The sequence below is a fragment of the Heloderma suspectum genome, chromosome 6 (genome assembly GCF_057233095.1).
Source record: "Heloderma suspectum isolate Gila_16-S chromosome 6, 16-S_ref, whole genome shotgun sequence".
Lineage (NCBI taxonomy): Eukaryota > Metazoa > Chordata > Lepidosauria > Squamata > Helodermatidae > Heloderma > Heloderma suspectum.
In genome coordinates, this window is record NC_139463.1 from 66,792,492 (window position 1) to 66,815,964 (window position 23,473).

General features: G+C 46.7%; 1 protein-coding gene across 8 annotated transcripts in view; it reads left to right on the plus strand.

Moving 5' to 3' along the window:
• The window catches only part of STAT3 (signal transducer and activator of transcription 3), a 54,972-nt gene extending 32,674 nt beyond the window's left edge, over positions 1-22,298 (plus strand). For 4 of the 8 annotated variants that reach the window (XM_084804680.1, XM_084804681.1, XM_084804679.1 and 1 more), the window contains 20 exons: positions 657-752; positions 851-932; positions 2,559-2,653; positions 4,145-4,296; positions 5,532-5,690; positions 6,441-6,533; positions 7,160-7,219; positions 7,369-7,398; positions 7,593-7,686; positions 8,561-8,608; positions 9,200-9,283; positions 10,352-10,450; positions 10,576-10,711; positions 11,847-11,899; positions 12,173-12,267; positions 13,809-13,948; positions 16,737-16,952; positions 18,301-18,343; positions 18,857-18,969; positions 20,131-22,298. In XM_084804680.1, coding sequence (XP_084660806.1) covers positions 657-752; positions 851-932; positions 2,559-2,653; positions 4,145-4,296; positions 5,532-5,690; positions 6,441-6,533; positions 7,160-7,219; positions 7,369-7,398; positions 7,593-7,686; positions 8,561-8,608; positions 9,200-9,283; positions 10,352-10,450; positions 10,576-10,711; positions 11,847-11,899; positions 12,173-12,267; positions 13,809-13,948; positions 16,737-16,952; positions 18,301-18,343; positions 18,857-18,969; positions 20,131-20,189 — 1,947 coding nt within the window. In that variant the 3' untranslated portion in view covers positions 20,190-22,298. The remainder of the gene's footprint in view (positions 1-656; positions 753-850; positions 933-2,558; positions 2,654-4,144; positions 4,297-5,531; positions 5,691-6,440; positions 6,534-7,159; positions 7,220-7,368; positions 7,399-7,592; positions 7,687-8,560; positions 8,609-9,199; positions 9,284-10,351; positions 10,451-10,575; positions 10,712-11,846; positions 11,900-12,172; positions 12,268-13,808; positions 13,949-16,736; positions 16,953-18,300; positions 18,344-18,856; positions 18,970-20,130) is intronic. The other 4 variants (XM_084804684.1, XM_084804685.1, XM_084804683.1 and 1 more) reach the window with 1 other exon arrangement.
• Positions 22,299-23,473: the final 1,175 nt, after the last annotated feature.

Here is a 23,473-nt window from a genome sequence, read left to right on the forward strand (position 1 = left end):
TCAAGAAATGGTTTTCCACTTTCTCACTAAGCCAAACATTATAAGCCAAAATTGGGGTGTGGGAGGGACTCCATCAATTAAAAAAAATGGCTATTCAATATTTGGAATATTGCATATATGATTAAATAAGCCAATTTTGCTAGAGTTAGAGAAGGTCAACAATTATGCAACAAGTTTATTGAAAATTGGAGTATTTTGTAGTGCATTGGAATATGAAGGGACAAGATTTAGTATCGTTTACAATTTGGGGAGCAATTTAAAATGTTGTATAAGTTATGGCAAAATTGATTTTTTAAAATACTTATTTTGAAATTAATTAACTTCTTGTTCTTTATTAATTTGCTATAAAATAGTGTAAATAGCTAAAGTCTTAAAACCAAAAGGAGCAGAGATAAAACCTTCAATCGCATATTAAAAAGCATTAAAAGCCAAGTGGAATAAATGTTTTCACTGCCTGCTTAAATACCATCAGGGGTGGGACTAGTCTCACCTCCTTTGGGAGAGAATTCCATAATCAGGGTGCTGCCACAGAAAAGGCCCTGCCCCACATTTCTACCAATCAAATCACTTTGGGTGGTGGGACATCACAGGGCCTTCTGTATAATGTTTTCCCTTCTTGTCTTCTCCCTCCGTTCCCCTTTCCCTGTGTACTACAGCAAGGTGGGCAGGCAAACCATCCTACAGCTTCCGTGGTGACGGAGAAGCAGCAGATGCTGGAGCAACACTTGCAAGACGTGAGAAAGAGGGTGCAGGTAGGTGGGAGAGGCCATTCTTTTGCTTGCCTGGTCTCAAATTTCCAACTTGTTCCAGCGTTGTGACTCCCCGTACAATTTTCCTGGTTGCCTTGCAGGACCTAGAGCAAAAGATGAAAGTGGTGGAAAACCTCCAGGATGACTTTGACTTCAACTACAAGACCTTGAAGAGTCAAGGCGGTGAGTGGGAACTTGTCGGAAGGGCCTGGCAACCCGAGGGATTTATCCATCACAGGCAGTTGCTGGGTGGAGAAACTTCTGTGTGCAGCTTCATGCCCGTGCTCATTCAACCTGGGAATGGTCCTATCCTTTTAAAACAAAAGGAAGGGGAAACTTGTGCAGAGCTACAGCTCTTTCTGGGAACTTGGAACTTATCATCTCCTGGATCTGCCATACGCAGCAGGGCTGTGGATTATTTGTGCTAAAAGTTAAAGACAAAATTTTGCCACCTGATTATGAAAAATTGCATGTATTTGCTTATTTTCATAACTTTACTCCAGGGGTAGGCTACCTGGTAGCCTCCAGCTTTTTGGACTACAGCTCCCGTCATCCCTGGCCATTGGGCTTGATGGCTGGTGCTGATGACAGTTTTAGCCCAAAACATCTGGAGGGCACCAGAATGCCTATCCCTGACTGTGAATATAAGCTGTGCAGAGGACTGGAACCTTATCCACTGGCCAGTGGATTTCCCTGCTTGGGTCCTCACTGGTGTCCGAGAATTCTCCAGACACTGCTTGTACATTGCTCAGCATATCTTCATAACCCTGAGGACTAGAACACTGATTATTTTTCTTAAGTGACAGGTGGAATTCTGCATCAAATATTTCTGTTTCTGTTGATGCTCATAAAATAGTCTAAATAGTTGACAAAGCAAGATGTCGCTTTGGAGAAGCCATGCTGATTCTTCCTCAGCAATGCTTGTTCTTCTCTATATCTAACAAGTACAATCTTGCAAAAGCCTTACACTAATAATAACTTTTAAAAAATTATGAAGCATGTCTAAAAAAAGGTGCTGTAGAAAACGCATGACCAGACAGCACCTGCCCAAAGGTCTTACTGGAGAAGGACATCGTTCAGTGAGCTTGCATGCTTTGCATGCAGAAAGTCCCAGTTCAGTCCCTGGCATCTCTAGCTAGAGATGGGAAAGACCCTTGTCTGAAACTTTAAAAAGCTACCGCCAGTGTGTACAATACTGAGCTAGTATAAGGCAGCTGTCCATATTCCTATGTTCCTAATTGAGACAAAGTTTTTTTTTTTTAATCTAAAACTAGAGGAGGAAAATGCCCCCCAAAGCAAACATAGCTGAGATAAGTCCTGAAATAAGTTATGATTCCTATGTTATTATTATAAAAAGAAGAGGAGAATCAACTGAGTGAATATCAGCAAGTGGAGAGCTGATAGATAAGGAGCAATAATAGAAAAGGTGTGGAAGCAAAACAGAGGAAAAATGCAGGGTTTCTCAAGCCACAGAGAACCAAAAGAATGTAAAGACTGATTTCTCTATACTCCCCAGAGATGAAAGATGAGCAGGAGCTAGAGAATGAATACATTTGACGGTAAGTTACAGGTTCTTAAACTGAAAGTGAAAAGGAAAAGCTAACCATTGAAAAAGAATCGAAAGTGGAAAAACATCACATTGAGATACGGAAAAAACTAAGGTGGCAGTGGAGTGCTAAACAGGAGCAAAGTCCTCATTTATCTGAAATAAGAATTACGTTGCCAAGTACAGGTGTGCAAGAGGAAGATCCAAGAAGTTGCAGGAACACTGAATTCTAAAGGAATTCCTTCTCTTTTATGGCTCCTCAGACATGCAGGATCTGAATGGGAACAACCAGGCAGTGACACGGCAGAAGATGCAGCAGCTGGAGCAAATGCTGTCGGCACTGGATCAAATGCGGAGGGTAAGCCTTGTTGTGAGAAGACTTCTTCTCCTTTAATTCCCTTCCTAGGTTCCAAGCACCCTCAGCTAAACTGCTCAGGGCTTTGTGATAGCAGCAGTGTACTCGAAGTAGTCTGCTTTCTGCCCTGCCCACCAGAAAAGTAAATGATGCAGGACATGTCTGGTTCTGCAGCATGTGGGCCCTGGAGAAAAGTGTCGGGCTTTGCGATGTCGAACGTCGAAGCTTGTAGCAAGCAGAGTGGGAGAGGCCCACCGGGCATTGCCTCTCTAATAGCGCTGAGTCACGCATGCAGTATCTCATAGCAGGATGACTCGTGGCTGAATGTATGGACTGGCTTCATCTAAAACGTTTGGGCTGGATCCAGGCTTAGTCAAACTTGGAGCAGACCCATTGAAATCAATGGGACTCAGTCATGGTGAACTTGAGTCCCATCGATTTCAGTGGATATCGTCTTAAGTATGACTCAAAGTCTGGATCCAGCCTGTTAAGTTTAAGTTGGTTGATACAAAAAGCTCTGTCTCTGGTGTTCACCCATTCCTCTTGCAGAGGTTCACTGTTTTTGTGTTCATCGAGCGATGAGTGTGTGTGGGTGCTTCCAGAATAGTTGAAGGGAGGGGGGTTCATGGGAAAGTGTTGCGGAGCTGCTAAAGCGAATAATGTGAAGTGGGGCGGGGGAGGATTTCGAGTGGAGGTGGGGTTTTAAGGGTTTGGTGTACTGGTTTGGCAGGGAGCAGTGGTCAATTCTGACCTGCAGGCACTCCACTCATCCCGACAGTCCCCATAGCCATGCCCCCAGGGGCAGTCCAAAAATACAGGCAGCTGTGTTAATACATATCAACAAACCAGTTCTAGCAGTTTTCATCTGCTAGAGGTAGGTCTTTTGTAAAGCTAATGGGTCTGAATTGCCCATTCAAGACTAAGCCAGCCCAAAATACTTTGCATTACAAAGGAACAATAGATTATTGCTGGGATAATTCCCCCCCAAGCCCCCCCAACTACTATGAGGGTTACAGCTAAGCTTAGAGTGAGCAGGGAATTCTGGGGGGGGGGGTGGCAGGGCATGTCAGCATTCCTGCTAATCCAGGAGCTCTGGTGGTGCTGCAGCCCTGTGAGCCCCGCCTCCACTGGAGGGGGGAGAATAGGAGAGGGGGCTGCTGAGGAGAAAGGATTAGCAGCGTCAGAGGGAGAATGGAAGGTAGCGAAGAGGATCCGGGGTAGCTGGAACATACGTTGTTGAAAGGAGCTGGAGAACGGTGGTTTGTCCTTAAGGACATGGTTCTGCATTTTTTGTGGCAGGATGGTAAGCCACCCCTCCCCAAACTGGGGCATGCAGGGAGTTGTAGCCTGACACATCTGGAAGGCGCCAGCTTGGGGAAGGCGGGTGCAAGCAGCCTTGAGTGTCTCTTCTGAGACAGGAAGCACAGGGTATTGGTTATCCAAATGAATAAAGCAGGAGAGAGCCCTCAATGTGCCTGTTCCTTCCTTGCCTAGGGGATCGTGAGCGAGCTGGCTGGGCTCCTGTCAGCAATGGAGTATGTGCAGAAGACGCTGGTGGACGAGGAGCTGGCAGACTGGAAGAGGCGGCAGCAGATCGCGTGCATCGGTGGCCCACCCAACATCTGTCTTGATCGCCTAGAGAACTGGTGAGCAGTCAGTGGCTGGGCTGCCCTTTTGTTAGTTTCGAGCTGTTTGTCACGTTCTCTTTCTGCAATGTTGCAAGATGAGAGTTGGGTTGCTTTCTAAGGCACCTCCAAGCAGAAGAGAGGGCGCTGGTGTTTCAGAGCATGGAGTGATGATCCTATTGTGGAGGAATGAAGCCGTAGAAAGTGCAGTTTCCCTATAGGGGAGAGCATCTGAATTGCAAGCGTGGTGTAGCGGTGAGAATGTTGGACTGGGAGTCAGGAGATCCGGGTTCTACTCCCCACTTGGCCGTGGAAACTCACTGGGTGACTTTGGGCCAGTCACAGACTCTCAGCCCAACCCTACCACACAGGCTAAAATGGGGAGGAGGGTGATTGTGTATGCCACCTTGGGTTCCTTAGGAAGAAAAACGGCAGGATATAAATGCAGTAAATAAATAAGAGGAGGAGTCACAGCACCCCGTCGCCAGTTAGGATCCGAGACACTGGAGATCTGGGCCTGCTCAGAGGAGGCAATACCGGGCTTAGATCTGGGATGTACAGAGTATGTAAAATCCATTCCGTCTGTGTTTTGCAGATTGTCAGGTGCCTTTCGTTCCATTGTCTGCCCATCAACAGAATCGGGGGCAGGGTGTTTCCAAATTTGCACACATTAGCATTTGCGCAAATGTGCATTTCTGCATGTGTGAAAATGCACAAATTCCCCTAAAATGCACATTTTCATGCTTTAGCCTATGGGAGAAATGCTCATTTTTGGCTGTTTTTTAAGTTTGTTTTTTAATTAATTGATTTTTAAATTTCGGCTGTATTTTAGTTTTGTATTTTTCTATTCCAAAAGTTGAGCAAATTCGGGAAAGTTAGAAAAACGGTACACAAGTCCCCAGAATCCATCCCGCAGGGGAAAAGCTGGTCCGCTGTGTAATCTGCAGGTTGGATTTATGAAAATCCGAACTCATTCGGTTCTGTCGCAGATTTATCTGACATCCCTATGTTGGACTACCACGCTCATCATCCCTGATCATTGACCATGGGGCTGATGGGAGCCTTACCCGCACCGATGGCCCAACTTGTGTGGATCTGGTTGGAAACCAGAAGATGGCAGTTCTAAATAGAAGGTTCTAAATGGAAGCTGTTCGGATGAAGTGTTGAGATAAAGTCTGATTAACATGGTTGGGCACTTTTCCCCCCTTTTAGAAAGATCAGTGTGTGTTCAGCTCCCCTCTTCTCCCTTGTTCCAGGATAACGTCTCTGGCCGAGTCACAGCTTCAGACACGTCAGCAGATCAAGAAGCTTGAGGAGCTTCAGCAGAAGGTCTCCTACAAGGGCGACCCCATCGTTCAGCACCGGCCTTTGCTGGAGGAGCGCATTGTGGAGTTATTCAGGAACCTCATGAAAAGGTATTGCCTGGCATTCTTGTGTGTATGGGGAAAGCACAGTCCTCTGAGGGTGCAGGTGGGGGCTGAAATGGTGTGTGTAGGGGTGAATGGATCAGTCTGTTTCCGGTCTGGGCCAGTTTTGTGTGTGTTCATTCCTAAGCCCATACTGTCCCATTCCTCCATCAGTCTGGGTTTTTTTTAAAGCACCAAAATTCACATTGTTTTTGCATGCATTTTCCCCTAAAAGGCACATTCTTTTTTGTGTTTTCCCCTAAAAGGCACATTCTTTTTTGCGTTTTCCCCTAAAAGGCGCGTTCTTTTATGCGTTTTCCCCCTAAGGGATGCGTTCGTTTATGCGTTTTCCCCCTAAGTGACGCGTTCGTTTATGCGTTTTCCCCCTAAGGGATGCGTTCGTTTATGCGTTTTCCCCCCTAAGGGACGCGTTCGTTTATGCGTTTCCCCCTAAAGGAGACATTCTTGTATGAGTTTTCCCCTAAAATATGCATTTTGATGTGCATCTGGGTCCCATTTTCGAACTACATCACAAAATTCGCAGTGTGAAAACCAAAGGATAATTGTGTTGTGATCCATGTATTATCCCGGTACGTGTAATCAGATTAGTTTGCTTAAAAATGCAGACTGAATGAAATCCTCAAGCACCCCTGGTTACGTGTATGCATCTTGGAGCCTTTTGCTGAGACTGGAAGTTCTGGCCACTACCTCTTTCCCCTGCCCCCCAGTTCCCACTGCTGCTTCTTTCTCTCTTTGCAGTGCATTTGTGGTGGAACGGCAGCCCTGTATGCCAATGCACCCAGATCGCCCACTGGTGATCAAAACTGGGGTACAGTTCACAACGAAAGTGCGGTAAGTTGCTGCCTGCATCCTTATGCATCTACATTTAGAGTGGAGGAGAGAACTGAGGATGGGGTAACTATAGGCAAGCCTGTGTACATTCTGTGGTTTGTATCGAGGGAAGCTAAATTCTGCACCAAAAAGCTACATTCTGCAACTGTATAAATTACACATTACATAATTCTGTATAAATTTCACAGATAACTTCCTTGTTTTTCAAAGTGTATTCTGCTTCTGCTAGGGTTGGGGATGGGCAGAGGGTTATACAGAGACCCCACCAGGCATTGGCCAGACATTTTCAAGCCTATAGGTGCTTCCATAAGGACTAATGACTAGATTTTTTAAACAATGAAAGATGAGATTCTCAGGATGCTGAATCCACACTCGGTACCTAGTTCTGCACTTGCACAACACAACTGTGGGGCAGCCACAGTGGTGCTTAGAATGAAGCTAGATGACTGGCCGTATACAGCGGAACTAGTTTCAACTGACATGAATAATTTTCTGCTTAATATTATTCCAGTGCTCTTTCCAGTGGGCAACAATTGCTCAGCTCCCAACAAAGGGTGTGTGTGCATGTGTGAGAGTGAGCGGGAGAGTGTGTCTTCAACAGCTAACATGTAGTTTGGCTTCTACAGGTTACTGGTTAAGTTTCCCGAACTGAACTACCAGCTGAAAATCAAAGTCTGCATCGATAAGTAAGTTTGAACACTTTTCTTTAGCAATTTGTAGGTGGGAATGGTGGTCTCTCCTGCTACAGGCCTTTCCTGAAGTTTGTGTTATGCAACATAATCTGTCCATCCTGTGTACTTCCTCCTGATTTGACTGTGCTCCCGTTCTCCCGCAGGGATTCGGGCGAAGTGGCTGCCCTCCGGGGGTAAGTTCAAGGCACTATACTCTGTTGCCGCATCGCATCTATGTAAGATGCAGCCCGTGGTTCCCAAATGTATCCTTGCTGTGTCGTTGTTGTCGAATGTTATCGTTAGTAGTAGTAATTGTTGTTGTTATAAATGCTTAGACACTCTAAAGGCGTTCCTCCATTCCCCCCACCCTCCGGTTTTGCCCATCAAGGTCCCGGAAGTTTAACATCCTGGGCACAAACACCAAGGTGATGAACATGGAGGAGTCCAACAATGGCAGCCTCTCGGCTGAGTTCAAGCATTTGGTGAGCAGCTTAACTTCCTTCTCTTTCCCCCTGCACGTAACACAAAACTGTGGCTCAGTTTTGTGAGAGTCAGGTGTAGTGGCTAGAGTGTTGGACTGGGAGTCAGGAGATCCGGGTTCTAGTCTCCACTTGGCCATGAAAGCTCACTGGGTGACTTTGGGCCAGTCACTGCCTCTCAGCCCAACCTACCTCACAGGGTTGTTGTTGTGAGGATGAAATGGAGAGGAGGAGGATTATGTACGCTGCCTCGGGTTCCTTAATGAGGAAAAGAGGCGGGATATAAATGAAATAAATAAATAAACAAACAAATAAATGGCGTAGTGTGACAAGGCTGAGCTGCAGCGGGCCTCGGACTTGCACACTCTCCCCTCCCCTCTCTTTCTCCGGTGCTGCTGCCAGGAGATTGTAAACATCCAGTTTCGTTTTAGATTAATCACAGTTTAGCATTACATCTAAACCCCTTAACTGTGGTTAGTGGAAACAAGCCAGCTTCATAAGCTATGGGTAGAATCCAACTAAAGTCCCTCTTAGAGTAGATCCATTGAAATGAATGGGACTTAAGTTAGTCATGACTAACTTTAGTTGGATTCTACCCAAAGGTTTGAAGTTGGCTTCTTTCCACTAACCACAGTTACGATTAACCACAATTTGTCTGGGTTCAGATGACACAGCAAGCCTAGGTTAATGAAAAACGGAAGCAAAAGCTTCCAAACTCTTCCTCTCAGTTGCACCAGAGGTGGAGGGAGTGTGCAAGACCGAGACTCATGTAGATTCATTCTCATAATGCTAAACTATTTATGTATTTAGAAGATGGTTTAGTGTAATGTCCAAACCAAGCCACTGTGTCTAATTCTTCTTTTCTCCCTCCCCGCAGACACTGCGGGAACAGAGATGTGGCAATGGCGGAAGAGCAAACTGCGACGTGAGTGCCCCATTATGCTACTGATGTGAAATTAAAATAATTTAGAGTAGGGAATGGTTATTTTTGTAGCTCCACTGTGATCATAGAATCAGAATCAGAGGGTTGGAAGGGGCCTACAAGACCATCGAGTCCAACCCCCTGCTTAATGCAGGAAGCCTGATTCCCAGGCGGTCTCCCATCCAAGGACTAACCAGGGCTGACCTTGCTTAGCTTCCAAGATGTAGAAATGTTTCCTCTGGGCAACTCCCTTCTTTCTATCCGTCTCTCAATCCCTCTCCCAAATCTGTTACAGGTTTTCTGTGGAACCTTCCAGAGGTGTTTGGGCCTTTATCTTTATCTAAAACGTTTAAGGTCAAGTATCTCCTATAAAACAGAACAAGGCGAAGGGACAGTGGCCAGTGTTAGCTCTGACTGCAGGAGAAACCTGTATCCGAGCTGCTTTTTTGCCCTGAGGCTCTTTCAGTTGTCTTTCATCTCAACCAGAGTGGTTGCAAAGCTAAAAAGAAACGAGAACTACAAGTTTTCCAAAGAGCTAAAAGCACTATCTAGACTGAGGCTTTCTTAATATTTCGCTCGCTACTTCCTCTTCAGGCCTCTCTCATTGTCACAGAAGAACTCCATCTCATCACCTTTGAGACAGAAGTTTACCACCAAGGTCTGAAGATTGACCTAGAGGTGAGCCCTGCAGATATCCTGAGTGGTGTTTACTCACCCCTACCCCAGCCCCTTTCTGGGGGTTCATTTGCATCTGGTAAGGGAATCTGCCCTGCAAGAGACCCTCTTTTGGAGTCATGGTGTAGGGCTGTCTTGTCTGAAGCCTGCGGTGAGCGGAATTGGAATTGATGTTTGAAACCTAGAGAGTCATTTGCATATATTGTAGCACTCAAGTAACAGCTTTTTTGAAAACAGAGAGGAGAGGGAGACATGAAACATGCGCAAGAGCTCATCTTATAGTGGAGGGTGCAGATCCAAATGTATATTCCCTTTCTGCATGCAGACCGTCTCTCTCCATTGAAATGAATGGAGTAGCCCATTCTGTTGTCTGCATTAGAATGCATTAGAATTAGCATGTGGGTGGCTGTGGATCAAGATGTTGGTTTGTGTTAAATCTTCCTCCGAAACACGGACCCCAGCTCTTGGAAACATAGACTGACAACATCCGTGAAAATGAGCTCAGAAAATTGGGGCAGACCAAAACCATAATTTCAACCTCTAGTGGGGTAACTCCTGTTACCAGTCTGTTCAAGCAGAAATAACCGTGATTACACCACTCATTGCATGCCCTCTTCACCACCCTGTTGCTTTATGCTGATGCCAAAGTTGCTGGCTCATTTTATCACAGAGTTGGAAGGGATCCGGTGAGCTCTCCTGCCTGAAGACACTTAGCTTTGTGATGCATGTGGACTAGAATCTTGATGGCTTCATTCCTTTAAATAAGAATTAAAATGAGATCTTATATGTGTTCTGTGTTGCCCAACAGGGTCAGTGGAGAGTATAAAGAAAGGGAAAGAGGGGTTTGTCTGTGCTTAGAGCATCAACCTCCAGTCCTAGAGGCAGTGAGCCTGTGTACACCAGTCACTGTGGAACATAGGTGGGAGGGTGCTGTTGTGCGCATGCCCTGCTTGTGGGTTGCTGGTCGGCAGCTGGTTGGCCACTGTGTGAACAGAATGCTGGACTAGATGGACCCTTGGTCTGATCCAGCAGGGCTCTCCTTATGTTCTTCACTGTCCCTCCTTCCCATAGACCCACTCTCTTCCTGTAGTGGTGATCTCTAACATTTGCCAGATGCCAAATGCCTGGGCGTCCATCTTGTGGTACAACATGCTGACAAACAACCCTAAGGTATGTTGAGCTTCCCAAACTTCTAAGTATGAAAGAGAGCAAGCCGGAGGGCAGGGGTGTGTGTGTGTGTGTGTGTGTGTGTCTTTCTCCTGATTCCAAATCATGAGTAATTCCTCCCCTGGCAGAACGTGAACTTCTTCACCAAACCACCCATTGGCACTTGGGATCAGGTGGCCGAGGTGCTCAGCTGGCAGTTCTCTTCGACCACCAAACGGGGGCTGAGCATAGAGCAGCTGACAACGCTTGCGGAGAAACTCCTCGGTGAGATGCTGTGTTGCCCCGGCCGTGGGCTGCTAAGGTTTGGAGATGCCGGGATAATGATAAGCCAGATCCAGGTTTGCTTACAAGGAGATTTTATTGAATACTTACAGCACACAGGCGTGCCCAGTGGTTGGATCAGACAGCTTCTCTGAACCCAGAGCCAAGGGGTACAATGGGTCTTATGCCATATATGTTAGCAGTGAGGCAGCATGACAGCAGCAAGCATTAGTTAGCGTTTATCTGCAGCTTTCCCAGTGTAGGTTAACAGCCCCACCTCAGAGGGGAAACAGTGAGAACTTTCCCAGCACAGACAGCTGTAAACAGAACCTCAACAGAGCCTCACTTCTCAGGCGCTTCCTAGGCCCCAATAAGATAAACAGTAGCTCGGTAGCATGGAATGTGCTGAGGCGGCGATATTGACCTTTGACTCATCTCACAAGCCAAAAGGCCCACTAGCAAGGAAATTGCACTTAATGATGAACCAAACCAAAGCATTATGGATCTCTAGGCCCCTCTAAAACTACAGGTGACTTGGTTACAGGCCTGGGGCCCTTACAGATGCTCTCGCCTTCTTGTGTGCACAGAGCGTTGACATGTTTGGATGCCTGGAAGTCAAAATGTTAGCATTCCAACTTTTCGTATGGATTTTAAAAAACCGACAAATCCCAGGAAAGACATTGCGGTTAGCATGTACCTTCTTGATTTATTCACTCACTTTTCAGAATGCCTTTCCTCCAAGGAAGAAGCTCAGGGTGGCATATATAGTCCCCCCTCCTCTGCAACACCCCCTCCCCACACACACACACACACACAATTTTTATCATAGCGATAATCCTGCAAGGTGGGAAAAATAAAAAATCCACAATTGGGCAACACCTTACTTAGGACCAACCAGAATTCTACACAATTGTGCGAGTTTTCGGATTCTCCAGAAGTCTTCATCAGACTACTTTGGGGTTGTTGTTTTTCCTTTGAGGTAGGTTGGGCTAGAGAGAGTGACTGGCCCAAGTTCACCCAAGTAGTTCCATGACTGAGTGGGGATTTGAACCTGGGTCTCCCCAGCCGTAGTCTAACATTCTTAACTACTGCACCACAATGACTCTCTTTAATGGCTCTTTTCCCCTCCTCCCTCCAGGGCCTGGAGTCAATTACTCTGGATGTCAGATAACCTGGGCAAAGTTCTGCAAGGTAGGGCCTTCAGAAGGTAACTCAGTGGAGGCTGGTGGCTCTTGTTTTAGTGGGGCAGTGAATCCGCTCCGGGTTTCAGTCAGAACCAGTCAGACTTCTAAAGGAGCTCTCCAAGGTACAAACTCCTTTGAAGTTCTGACTGAAACCCAGAGCGGCTTCACCACCCCACTGACATCGGAGCCACCAGCCTCCACTGGGTCAGACATGGTGCTGGGTCCCAGGGTGGAACTGCCGTTTTGCTTATGTGGGTCTCCTGTGCCTTTCTCCCTGCAGGAGAACATGGCAGGCAAAGGGTTCTCTTTCTGGGTTTGGCTAGACAACATCATCGACCTGGTGAAGAAATACATCCTGGCACTCTGGAATGAAGGGTGAGCGTGTGCCAGAAACGCCACTGCCATTGCCAGCTTCTCCACTTCGGAGCTTCTGCCTGCCTGGCTCCTTTTCACCAATAAAATACCTTCTTAATGGTGACCTTTCTGAGGCTTTAGAAGAGGAAAGTTCTCAGCCTTTAGGACTGAAACAGACATGGCTTTAAATCTGTGTCTAGCAGCGATGTCTTTTTTCCTTCTGTTTTCATTTTTGTTCTAGAGTAGGTGTAGGAGCCCGGTCCAGATCAGGACCCTATCATAGGGAGTAGGGGGGCCTTTCAGGTCCAGGATGGGCCCCCTGCACTTACTCTAGAGTCAAACTGGAAAAAGAAGACGACGACATAGCTGGTACACGCAGATTTAAAGTCATGTCTATTTTGTTCCTCAGTGGAGCTTCTGGGTGACTCTTGAGACCGGCTATTGTGGGCAGAATTGGGAAGAAATGGTTCCACCTTATTCTGCACTAGCCAGACCTCATCTGGAGTCCTGTGTCTTGTTCAGGAAGGATATAGGGAAATTGGAACAGGTTCAGAGGAAGAAGGTCAGAGGTATGGAAAACGAGGCCTATGAGGAAAGGTTGAAGGAACTGGGTATGTTGAGCCTGGAGAAACGAAGGCTTGAGGGGAGACATGATACCTGATGCCACGTAGGAGAGGGTAAAGACTAATTCTCTACTGCCCCAGAGGTCAGGACTAGATTTAATGAGCATCTATTACTGGAGGGTGGATTTTGGTTGAATGTTAGGAGAAATGTCTTGATGGTAAGAGCAGTTGGACAATGGGGCCAATTCCCTGAAGGAGTGGGTGGGCTCTCCCTTGCTGGAGGTCTTCAAGTGGAGGTTGGATAGCCATCTGCTGGGGCAGGGTGCGGGGAGGGTAGTTCTGAATTTTCTGCGTTGATCAGGGGTTTGGACTAGCTGGCCTACAACAGGGGTGGTAAGAACGTAGATCTTCAAGGGGCAGTTCACACAACGTGCTAACCCACACTCAGTGCTTGAGTGTGGGTTGTTTTGAACCATAGGTTGCTTGTTGAATGGTGGGTTACCGTGTTGTCTGAATGCAGCACATTTTCTGCAGGGTGGGTTACCGTGTTGTCTGAACGCAGCCAGGGTAGCTTGTTACCCATGCAGGTTGGCTTGTTAACCACCCTGAACAACCCAGCAACAAGCCATGGGTTCTCAGGGTGGCTTCTTTGAGAAAATAAGCCACATTGCATGGTTAACAAGCTACCCTGGCTGCTTTCAGACAACATGCTAACCCACGGTTCAACAAACAACCTACAGTTCAAAATAACCCACACTCAACCACTGAGTGTGAGTTAGCATTTTGTGTGAACAGCCCCTATATGCTTTGGACTCCCAGAAGCCCTTGCCAGTATGTCCAGTAGTCAGGAATGTTGGGAGTTGAAGTCTAAAATATCTGGACATGTACTTTCTGTGTACCGCTGGCCTGCAGGCCCCCTCCAACTCTGTGTTTCTACAAGTCTTGATTTTGAAAATGCAGGAAGAAGCAAAAGCCATATTTCTTCCGCCTCTTCTTTAGGTATATTATGGGATTCATCAGCAAAGAGCGGGAGAGAGCAATCCTGAGCACAAAGCCACCGGGTACATTCCTGTTACGTTTCAGTGAAAGCAGCAAGGAAGGTGGAATCACTTTCACATGGGTGGAGAAGGACATCAGTGGTAAGGAATAGAATCTTGAAAAGGCCTTATATATAGAAGTTAAAGAACTTCTGAATCATGTGAGTTTTAGTCAGTTAGTCCATATAATTGATTGATTGTTTTTCATTCATTCATTTGATGTATACCCCACCTTTCTTCCCCCCAAAATGGCACTCAAACTGGCTTACAAAAACAGCTGTTTTGCGTTTTTTGTGATATGGGCATAAATTGCATTTCTGAACCAAGAAGCATCTTTTCCTTAACGATGTGTCCTTGTGACATAGCAAAGGCACCATACTAGAGGAGGCACTGCTCCTGTGTGTGAGAAAAGGGACAAGGCCTCTTAAGACGGTGCATGTCATCAACAGCTTTTATTAGCACTTTCATGAAAAATAATTATTTATATATATATATATATATATATATATATATATATATATATATATCTGCTACCCGATTAATTGGATGTGCCTTTTTCATCAATAAAAAGTTTTTTTTTTAAAAAAAACTATTAATCTAATCAATTAAGGGCTCAATCCTGTGCATGTTCAGGCAGAAAAAAGTCCTATAACTCCCAGCATTCCCCAGCCAGCATAGCTGGCTGGGGCATGCTGGGGGTTGTAGGACTTTTTCCTTTCTAAACATGCATGAGATTGTGCTAATTGACTAAGCATCACAGTCATGTTTGTACTGAATTCTCAGAACCCCTGGTCCAGAGTCCAGCCTGCTCTGGCAGTGTCTCCACAAGGTCTGAATGCAAGCATCTTTCCCAGCCCTGTTGAGGTCCTTTAACTGGAGATGGCAGAGAGTGAACCTGGGACCGTCTACTTACCAAGCATATGCTCTACTATACCCCCCTGGCAGCTTGCTTCTTGCAAAAGCTGTACCAGTATTGTATTCCAGACAGCTTCTTCCTAAGTAACATTCCTAAGTAACATGGATGTTTAGTGATGTCATAGTGGCTCAGCCAATGGCTAGGGCAGGTGCCCCCAACTTTTTTAGGTCGGTGGGAAGATTTGGAATTTTGAGAGAGTGTTGTGGGCACTCTCGGAAAATGGCTGCCATAGAAGGGGGGCTTGCCCATTCACAAAATGGCTGCCGTGTTGCGCATGCCCCAACAAAACATCCATGTCCCAGAAGGCAAACTGGTGAGACTAACGGAAAAGTAACTTGTCCAAGGACCTAAATACAAGGCAGAGGTGGGGTCTGAGCTCCAGAACACCAAACTGCTCTGTTTGAACCCACAGTTTTCTACTCCATTTCACAGAAGGCAAACAGATGTGGTTCAGAGACAAGTAACTTGGCCAAGAAACTGAGTACAAGGCAAAAGGTGGGCTCGGAGACCCAAATGCCAAATCACGTATTTGCCCCTACAAAGCACAAGAAAATACCCATTTCACAGAAGGTAAACTGGCAGTGCTCAGAGAATCACAAACACACTCACAGGCGAAGCACGCCCAACCACGTACGCACACAGAATGACCAAGCACACACCATGCCAAAACAAACAGACCAGCCAGCTAGCACACATAACACAGGCGTGAAGGTAGGCCTGACTAGGCCTCTTGAGTAGTTTGGTTCAAGCAACCAACCAAGGTGCTTGATGGGATTGAAAGAAGTATACATGTCTGACCATGAGAAGGTAATTGTGACTTGCTCATTATAGGCAGGAAATTCCTTACTTTAAGGAGTAGCCTAGGACTTTAGAAGCCAGAGTTAATCGTGCAGCTGTGCTGATAAGACTGAGATAAGACTTAAGATAAGATAATTATCTTATTTATCTTAATTATAAGATTATTTAATTAGAATAGAATAAAATAATTGATTATTTAATTATAAGATAATTGTAAGATAAGATAATTATAATTACTATAGTTATAATATTATAAGATACTTACAATTATAAGATAAAAATTATAAGATAATATTAAGATAATAATTATAATCTAAGTTAATATAATATATAATTAAGATAATTATAAGATAATTATCTTAAGATAAGACTGTGCTAATAAGACTTAGAAGCCAGAGATAATAATGCAGCTGTGCTGATAAAACTGTTACTGAGTACTAATTGGTTTCTGAGCATGTGCAGTGTATTTTCTTTGTTTTCCAACTTTTAGTATGTATAAATATACCCTGTTTCTTTATCTTGGGCAGACGCAGTTTTGACTGATTCTCCCACAGCTGTGTTGTGCTTTAATAAATTCATGACTGTTCAGCCTAACCTACCTTGGATATTTCCCTAACACAGGCAAAACTTCCCCTTGCCCCCACCCCACTCTGACCCTCAGGATGTTTCCTGCCACTCTTTATAACCCTCTAAGACACTCCCTACGAACCCGTTTACCTTCTGCTTTTCTGGGCAGCCGGGCACACTTCAGAGTAATGCCCTGGGCTTCAGCCACCCAGGTTTTTATTGGCTAGGAAAGCTTCTGGGGCCCGCGTAGCACCGTGGGCCAGTGCTTTGCTTTGCAGTGAAAAAGAAACTGAAACAAAAATCAGGAGGGGCAGAAAGCCTGGCAGGCTGCGAGAGAGGTGTCTGCGGGCACATTGATGCCCATGGACACCACCTTGGGGACCCCAGGGCTCGGGGCGAGGCCCACCCACGGCAGCCAGCTTTTAGTCTGTCTATGGGATTTCTTGCTTCCCAGCGTGACGGTTTTTCAGCCACATACAGTCAGTAACATTTTGTCGTTGTGACTTTGGGTCTCTCCTTGGGGCATGAAATTAATTGTGCAGGCTGCTTTTTACGTTGCCGTTACAAAAAAGGAAGATGCCTTTAAACCTCTGTTCCCCTTTGCTGCAGGGAAGACCCAAATCCAGTCCGTGGAGCCATACACCAAGCAACAGCTCAACAGCATGTCCTTCGCCGAGATAATTATGGGCTACAAGATCATGGATGCCACCAACATCCTGGTCTCCCCACTTGTCTACTTGTACCCCGATATTCCCAAGGAGGAGGCCTTCGGAAAATACTGCCGTCCGGAGAGCCAGGAGCACCCGGAAGCCACTGACCCAGGTAGTTGTTGATGTTCTGTGCTGCTCCCCTGGGTCTTTGAGGCAGCAAGAACCAAGTAGTGGAAATTCACCTGTCTGGCAGGGGAGCCTTGAGCGTATGTACTGTATAATGGGTATATCTTGGCTGCCTTGGCTATAATTCTGTATGCACTTTCTTGGGAGTAAGCCCCATTGAACTCAATGAGGTTTACTTCTGAGTAGACATGTATAGGATTGCACTGATAATGTCTTTTTCTGAGCCACACAATACACTTCTAGAGCTACTTAATTCAAGATCAGCTAGAGTCTGTAACAAAGTAAGGATCTCTCTCTGTCCCTGTCTTTCTCTCTGTATGCGTGTGTGTCTCTCTCTCTGTGTCTCCGTCCCTGTCTCTCTCTCTCTGTGTCTCTGTCTTTTTCTCTGTCTTTCAGTGTGTGTGTGTGTCTCTGTGTGTCTCTCTCTGTGTCTCTGTCCCTGTCTTTCTCTCTTCCTTTCTCTGTCTTTCTCTGTCTCTCTGGCTTTCTGTCTCACAGAGTGGGAGGGTGCTGTTGCACTCATGTCCTCTGTGTGGGTTCCTGGTCAACAATGGTTGGCCACTGTGTGAACAGAATGCTGGACTAGATGGACCCATGGTCTGATCCAGCAGGGCTGTTCTTATGGTCTCTCTGTCTCTGTCTGTCTGTCTGTCTCTCTCTCTCTCTCTCTCTCTCTCTCACTCTCACTCACACACACACACACACACACACAGGACATGATGGGAGTTGCAGTCCAACCCACCTGGAAAGGTCCAGGTTGAGGAGGGCTGATTTAGGGCTTCTCCACAAAGGCCTCATGTAGCTAGTAAATGTGGGCGGCATCACATCCCTCCCCCAGAAGGCACATTCGCCTGCAGGGTTTTGATTTGTTTGTTTTGACTCTCTTGCTGGCTCTTATTTTTGCAAGCATAAGTCTGGAAACGTGATGGCCCAAAAGCAAACTGATGGAAAACCAGAAGACAATGCAAGAATAAGCCCTTATTAATTTTTGGCGATTTTCATCATTGCCAAAGTCTGGCTTGCGTCTCTAAAAACTCAAGTTGAGGGAAAACATTTTGAAACGGAATGTAAACGTGTCTGCTTGCGAATCTGGCATTGCCCAGATTTGTGCAAATAATTTGGAAATTGCAGGCTCTTAAGACGAGGAGATGATCAACACCCATCTGGCTCCTAACATAGTTCTGGGGTAACTCCTGATGCTTGGCCCCCCGCAGGCTCCCCTGTCCAAGTCCTCTTTATGGGGAGAGTAGTAAAGAAACTTGAGTCTGGGGAGGAGACCCCTGCTGCTTTCCAACACACATGAACTAACAGAATACCTCTCCTTCCCCACCGCACAGGCGCCGCTCCGTATCTGAAGACGAAGTTCATCTGCGTAACCCCGTAAGTATTCCTTCCTTGCACGGAGATGGGATTCCGCATTCTTGGGAGCGTTGAGGGGTCTACACAGCAATTAGATGGGGCTGGCTTATAAATGGGGCACAGTCCTACAGCTGTGCGTCAGTAATCGGAAACCTCTGTCCAGAAATCACCAAAGTAAAGATGAAAAGAGGGAAGTGTCAAATGCACTGCCAGCACGCGTGCACACGCACGCGCACACACACACACACACAGAGTGCTTGCTCCTGGTGCACAGATTAGGAATAAAATCTTACAGGGACCTCTTGTTAAAGTTTTAACGGGTCGAAGGAGAGTTATATCCAAGTTACCTTTGCCCCAATTGATCCCCCCTGAAATATTTCAGATACGTAGGGTTTTTTAGCTCTAGTTGTGCTCTGCTGCTCAGAACTGACTGGGTGGCTCCGGAGAAGGGCCAAGTCTTTTACAGTTTCTAACTTGTATCTCCTTGCCGCTCCCTCTTCTCTTCTCCGCTCCCCCCACACTCCACCTTTCTAGAACAACTTGCAGTAGCACCATTGAACTGCCCATGTCTCCCCGCACACTCGAGTCCCTGATCCATTTTGGCAGTAATGGTGAGGGAGCCGAGGGAAATGCCAGCGGCCAGTTTGGTGAGTGTGTGGCGTGTGCACTGTTGTGTGTGGTGGAGGGGTGGGGGCACTCTGTTCCTGCTCCGCTCTTACATTTGTCGTTGTAGAAAGAAACAGAAAACCAGACAGAGGCTGCTTTCCGAGAGTCCTCCAAATCATTCTTGCAGGCGTCCCCACCCTTTTTGGGCCGGTGGACACATTTGGAATTTGGGGTGATATGGAAACTCTCACAAAATGGCTTCCGTGGCAGGGGACTTGCTTGTTCACAAAATGCCTGCCACAAAACACCCATGTCCCGGAAGGCAAACTGGTGAAGCTAAAAGAAAAGTCGCTTGCTTGCCCACAGACCTGAGTACGAAGCAGAGAGGTGACCTGAGCTCCAAAGCACAAAAACATGCTTTTGAACCCAACGTTTTCTGCTCCAACACCCATATCACAGCAGGCAAACACCCCTTGCAGAACCCTAAAACAGGCCGTGGGTTGTGGGAGGGTTGTTTAACCCTCAAATAACACCTGCCCCTCAGGCTCAGAGGACACGACAAGCCACACCGGGCCGGGGCTGGCGTATTCATAGTGACAGACGGCATGTGCTGTGATGCCCCGAGGATTAATTAACCCATGGTGGGCTGTGGCGTCTTCTGAACCTGTCAAAGCAGCCTTCAGAGGGCCATTTATACTCTGGCCTTCGAAAAGAAAATGGCAGCAGAATTCCGCCTCCAAAGAAAATTTATTTATATTTATTTTAGGCCACCTTTAAGGGAAGAACCTGTGACTTCTATAAATTATGCACATTTGCATATGTTTCTACAGCTTACATAGTTTATTCTGTCTCTGCTAGACATGGCATGAGGCAACGAGCCATGCATGGCACTGAGGCCTTGTCTTTGACCGCTGGAAATCCAAAGCCTTCCTTCGTTTTGGGAGCCATTGCCCATACACTTGAAAGCTTATCTTTGCGGCCATAGGGACTAGAAACTTGGAGATTCGCAAGGATACTGAATTCTGTGGCCATACTGTATTCTGGGTTTTTCCCCCCCGAGCATCACGGAAGCAAGGAATACACACAGTCCTGAACATGCTGTAGGTTCTGAATATATGTTCTCTCAGGAGATGCTCATCTGAACAAGAAGCTCCCTGTGCTTCAGCTGGATCATGGTCCCCTCTTTCTCTCGTCTCCTGCAGAGTCCTTGCAAGTCTTTGACATGGAGATGGCCGCTGATTGCGCCAACTCGCCCATGTGACTGCCCTCTCCTAGGCAGCTGACCCATTCTGGCTTCCTGGCGGGAAACTCGTCCTCCTCTCACGTCATCGTGGAGCCCAGACGAGCGGGCTCTGCCTCGGCAAGAGACATTGGACTCTGCGTCCTCCTCCTCCGCTAGCCATGTTGAGTACACAGAGCCTGCACGGCTGGAGGAAAAGCCCTACTTAATTTTAGCTTTCATTTTTTCCACAAAAAAAAAAATTCCTTGTGTATAAAAGCTATTTGTTGAAGGGGCGTCTTTTTTTTTTTTTTGCTGGATCAAGCGCCTCTTCCCATCTACTTCTCGACAGTATTTCTTGGCCTCCTGTGCGTGTTTGCTGCATGCCATAAAATGCTGCTTCTCCAGCTAGTGCTAACATCTGAGTGCTTATCCAGTAACTGAGTGATTGATTATTCTAAATGGGCAGGCAAGACTCTGTTCAACGAGCCATGGGTCAACACAGGGAGGAAGAAGAATATGTCCGGGGCGGGTCGGAGGAGGGATTGTTCCTTAGAGATGGGTGCATTTTTGTTTCTTTTCCAAAGCAAAAATCCACTTTCTCAGCTCCAGCTCTCCTTTTTCAGACTTCCCAAATGGCGTGAAGATGAACTTAAACTTAGTACAATAGCCCTGCGAGGCAAGGCGACTGTGTGTTCCCAGGACTAGAGAAATGAGCATCTCGGACTTTGATGCTGGTCGGCACCTAGGATTTTAAAATAGATCTTTCCACCCTTGAGTAATTCCAACTTCGCAGAGGGTTCAGAGAAGGCGATTGCCAGGGCTGCCAACCAAATCCATGGCGGATGTGGGATTTGAATCCAGATCATCCAGCTGTGGAAGCCCAGTGTTCTCTCATGCAGGGCTCCAGGTCACAGGGGAACTCTTCACCCCCCACTGTTGAGGCCTTGGGCCCAGATAAAGGCAACACAGCTGAGTTAAGAGCTCAACGGTTGGGCTCCCTTCTGCAGATCTGTTGTCAGCATTTAACTGCAGTTATCTTATTACTATTTATTGCACTTTTATCCTGTCCTTCCTTGAAGGAGCCAAGGGCCACGTACATGGTTTTTCTCCTCTCCTCCATTCCCCATTTTATCCCCATAAAAACCTTGTGAGGTCAGTGTGGCTGAGTATGGATTTGGACCCAGGTCTTCCTGGTAGAAGTCTGTCATTCTAGCCACAACACCCCACCTTAACTGTATGTTAGAAGCAAACGGCAAGTACTTAAAACAGTAAAAAAATAAAAAAAAAAAGTTGACAGCTGGGGGACGCTGGGACTTGTAGTCCGACACATCTGGAGAGAGCTGGGTTGGGGAAGGCACCTATTTCCTCCACGTAAAAGATTTTATCTTGGCTGTAGCGAAAACATTCTCTGCCCAATTGTCCCACCACATCAGTGGTCCTCTGTGTGCCTTCCCCTCCCCCCACCCCCCATTTGTGGCTTTCGTGACTTAGCCCCAACTGTACCCAGTGCTACGCCGTGGCTGTTTGGCTGGGATATTGATAGCACCCTGGTGTAGGGCTTGGGAAACTGAGATGCTGATCATCTAGTTGCAAGTCTTGGGCTTGAGGGAGCTGACCAATGGCAATGGGAGAGGGCGATAAAATGAACCGTCCGTCCCCCCCCCCAGCAGTATTTTTTAGAGGCATTAACTAGACAGGAGGCAGAAGACTTCATAGCCAAACCTGTAAAAGCCGTGTGTTTTTTCCTCCTACAGCAGGGGTGGGGAAAGTGTGGCCCTCCAGATGTTGGTGGACTTCAATTCCCATCAGCCCCAGTCAGCATGGTCAGGGAGGATGTCCACACATTCCCCTGCCCTGCCCTTCTTCGCAGTTAGGGAAAGGATTGTCCCCTTGAGTCGTAATGCCAAGCTAGATGTTCCGCAACTAGTGTGCAACTGCCCTGGTTCCTTTTAACCAAATAGCTTATTTACGCCAAATTCTTCTTTGTACCAAGCTGCTTCCCTCCCATCTTCCCCTATACTACCCCAAATTTCCTTTTTCACTGTAGCTAATTGCTCTCTTAAGAGCATAATGATTTTAAATGTTTTGTATATTTTATTGCTGTACCTACAGGCTTCAGCTTTGTCTTAAATAAATTCTAACGCCACATTTTTCTGTTGGAGCATATATGTGGTGGGTACTTGTGTGTGTGTGTGTGTGTGTGTGCGCGCGCAACCCAAAAAACAGAGTGGCTTGAAGAGGGGAATCCATATATTTGACCAAATGCATTTGTGAAAGGTGGTCTTTTGTGCTGCGAGACAAGAACTGTACTGTCATTTTGGGTGCAACCCTACACACACTCCCCTGGAAGTAAACCCTGTTGAATTGGTCCAGTTCTGGGCAGCACATTTTAAGAAGGACACTGACAAACTGGAGCGTTTCCAGAGGAAGAGCAACCAGGGTAGTGAAGGGAGTCTAGAAATGAAGTCCTGTGAGGAACAGTTGAAAGACCTGGGGCTGTTTAGCCTTGATAAGAGAAGACTGGGGGGAGACATGATAACGGGCTTCAAAGACATGAAGATCTGTCCTGAAGTAGATGGAGCATAGAATCATAGAAGAGTAGGGTTGGAAGGGGCCTATAAGGCCATCGAGTCCAACCCCCTGCTCAATGCAGGAATCCAGGTCAGAGCATCCTTGACAGATGGCTGTCCAGCTTCATCTTGAATGCCTCCAGTGTGGGAGAGCCCACCACCTCCCTAGGTCATCGGTTCCATTGTTGTTTTGCTCTAACAGTCAGGATGTTTTTCCTGATGTTCAGCTGGAATCTGGCTTCCTGTCACTTGAGCCCATTATTCCATGTCCTGCCCTCTGGGATGATCGAGAAGAGATCCTGGCCTTCCTCTCTGTGACAGCCTTTCAAGTACTTGGAAGAGCTATCCTCCCTCAGTCTTCTCAAGGCTAAACATGCCCAGTTCTCTCAGTCTCTCCTCATAGGATGTAGAATCATAGCATAATAGGGCTGGAAGGGGCCTACAAGGCCATCGAGTCCAACCCCCTGCTCAGTGCAGGAATCCAAGTCAGAGCATCCCTGACAGATGGCTGTCCAGCCTCGTCTTGAACGCCTCCAGTGCGGGGGAGCCCACCACCTCCCTAGGTAATTGGTTCCATTGTCGTATTGCTCTAACTGTCAGGAAGTTTTTCCTGATGTTCAGCCGGAATCTGGCTTCATGTAACTTGAGCCCGTGATTCTGTGTCCTAAATATTAGGGGAAACATCCAAAACTCTTTTGACAGTGAGAGAGAGATTGCTGGGACTTTTTAAGCAGAGGCTGGCCGGCACCGGTC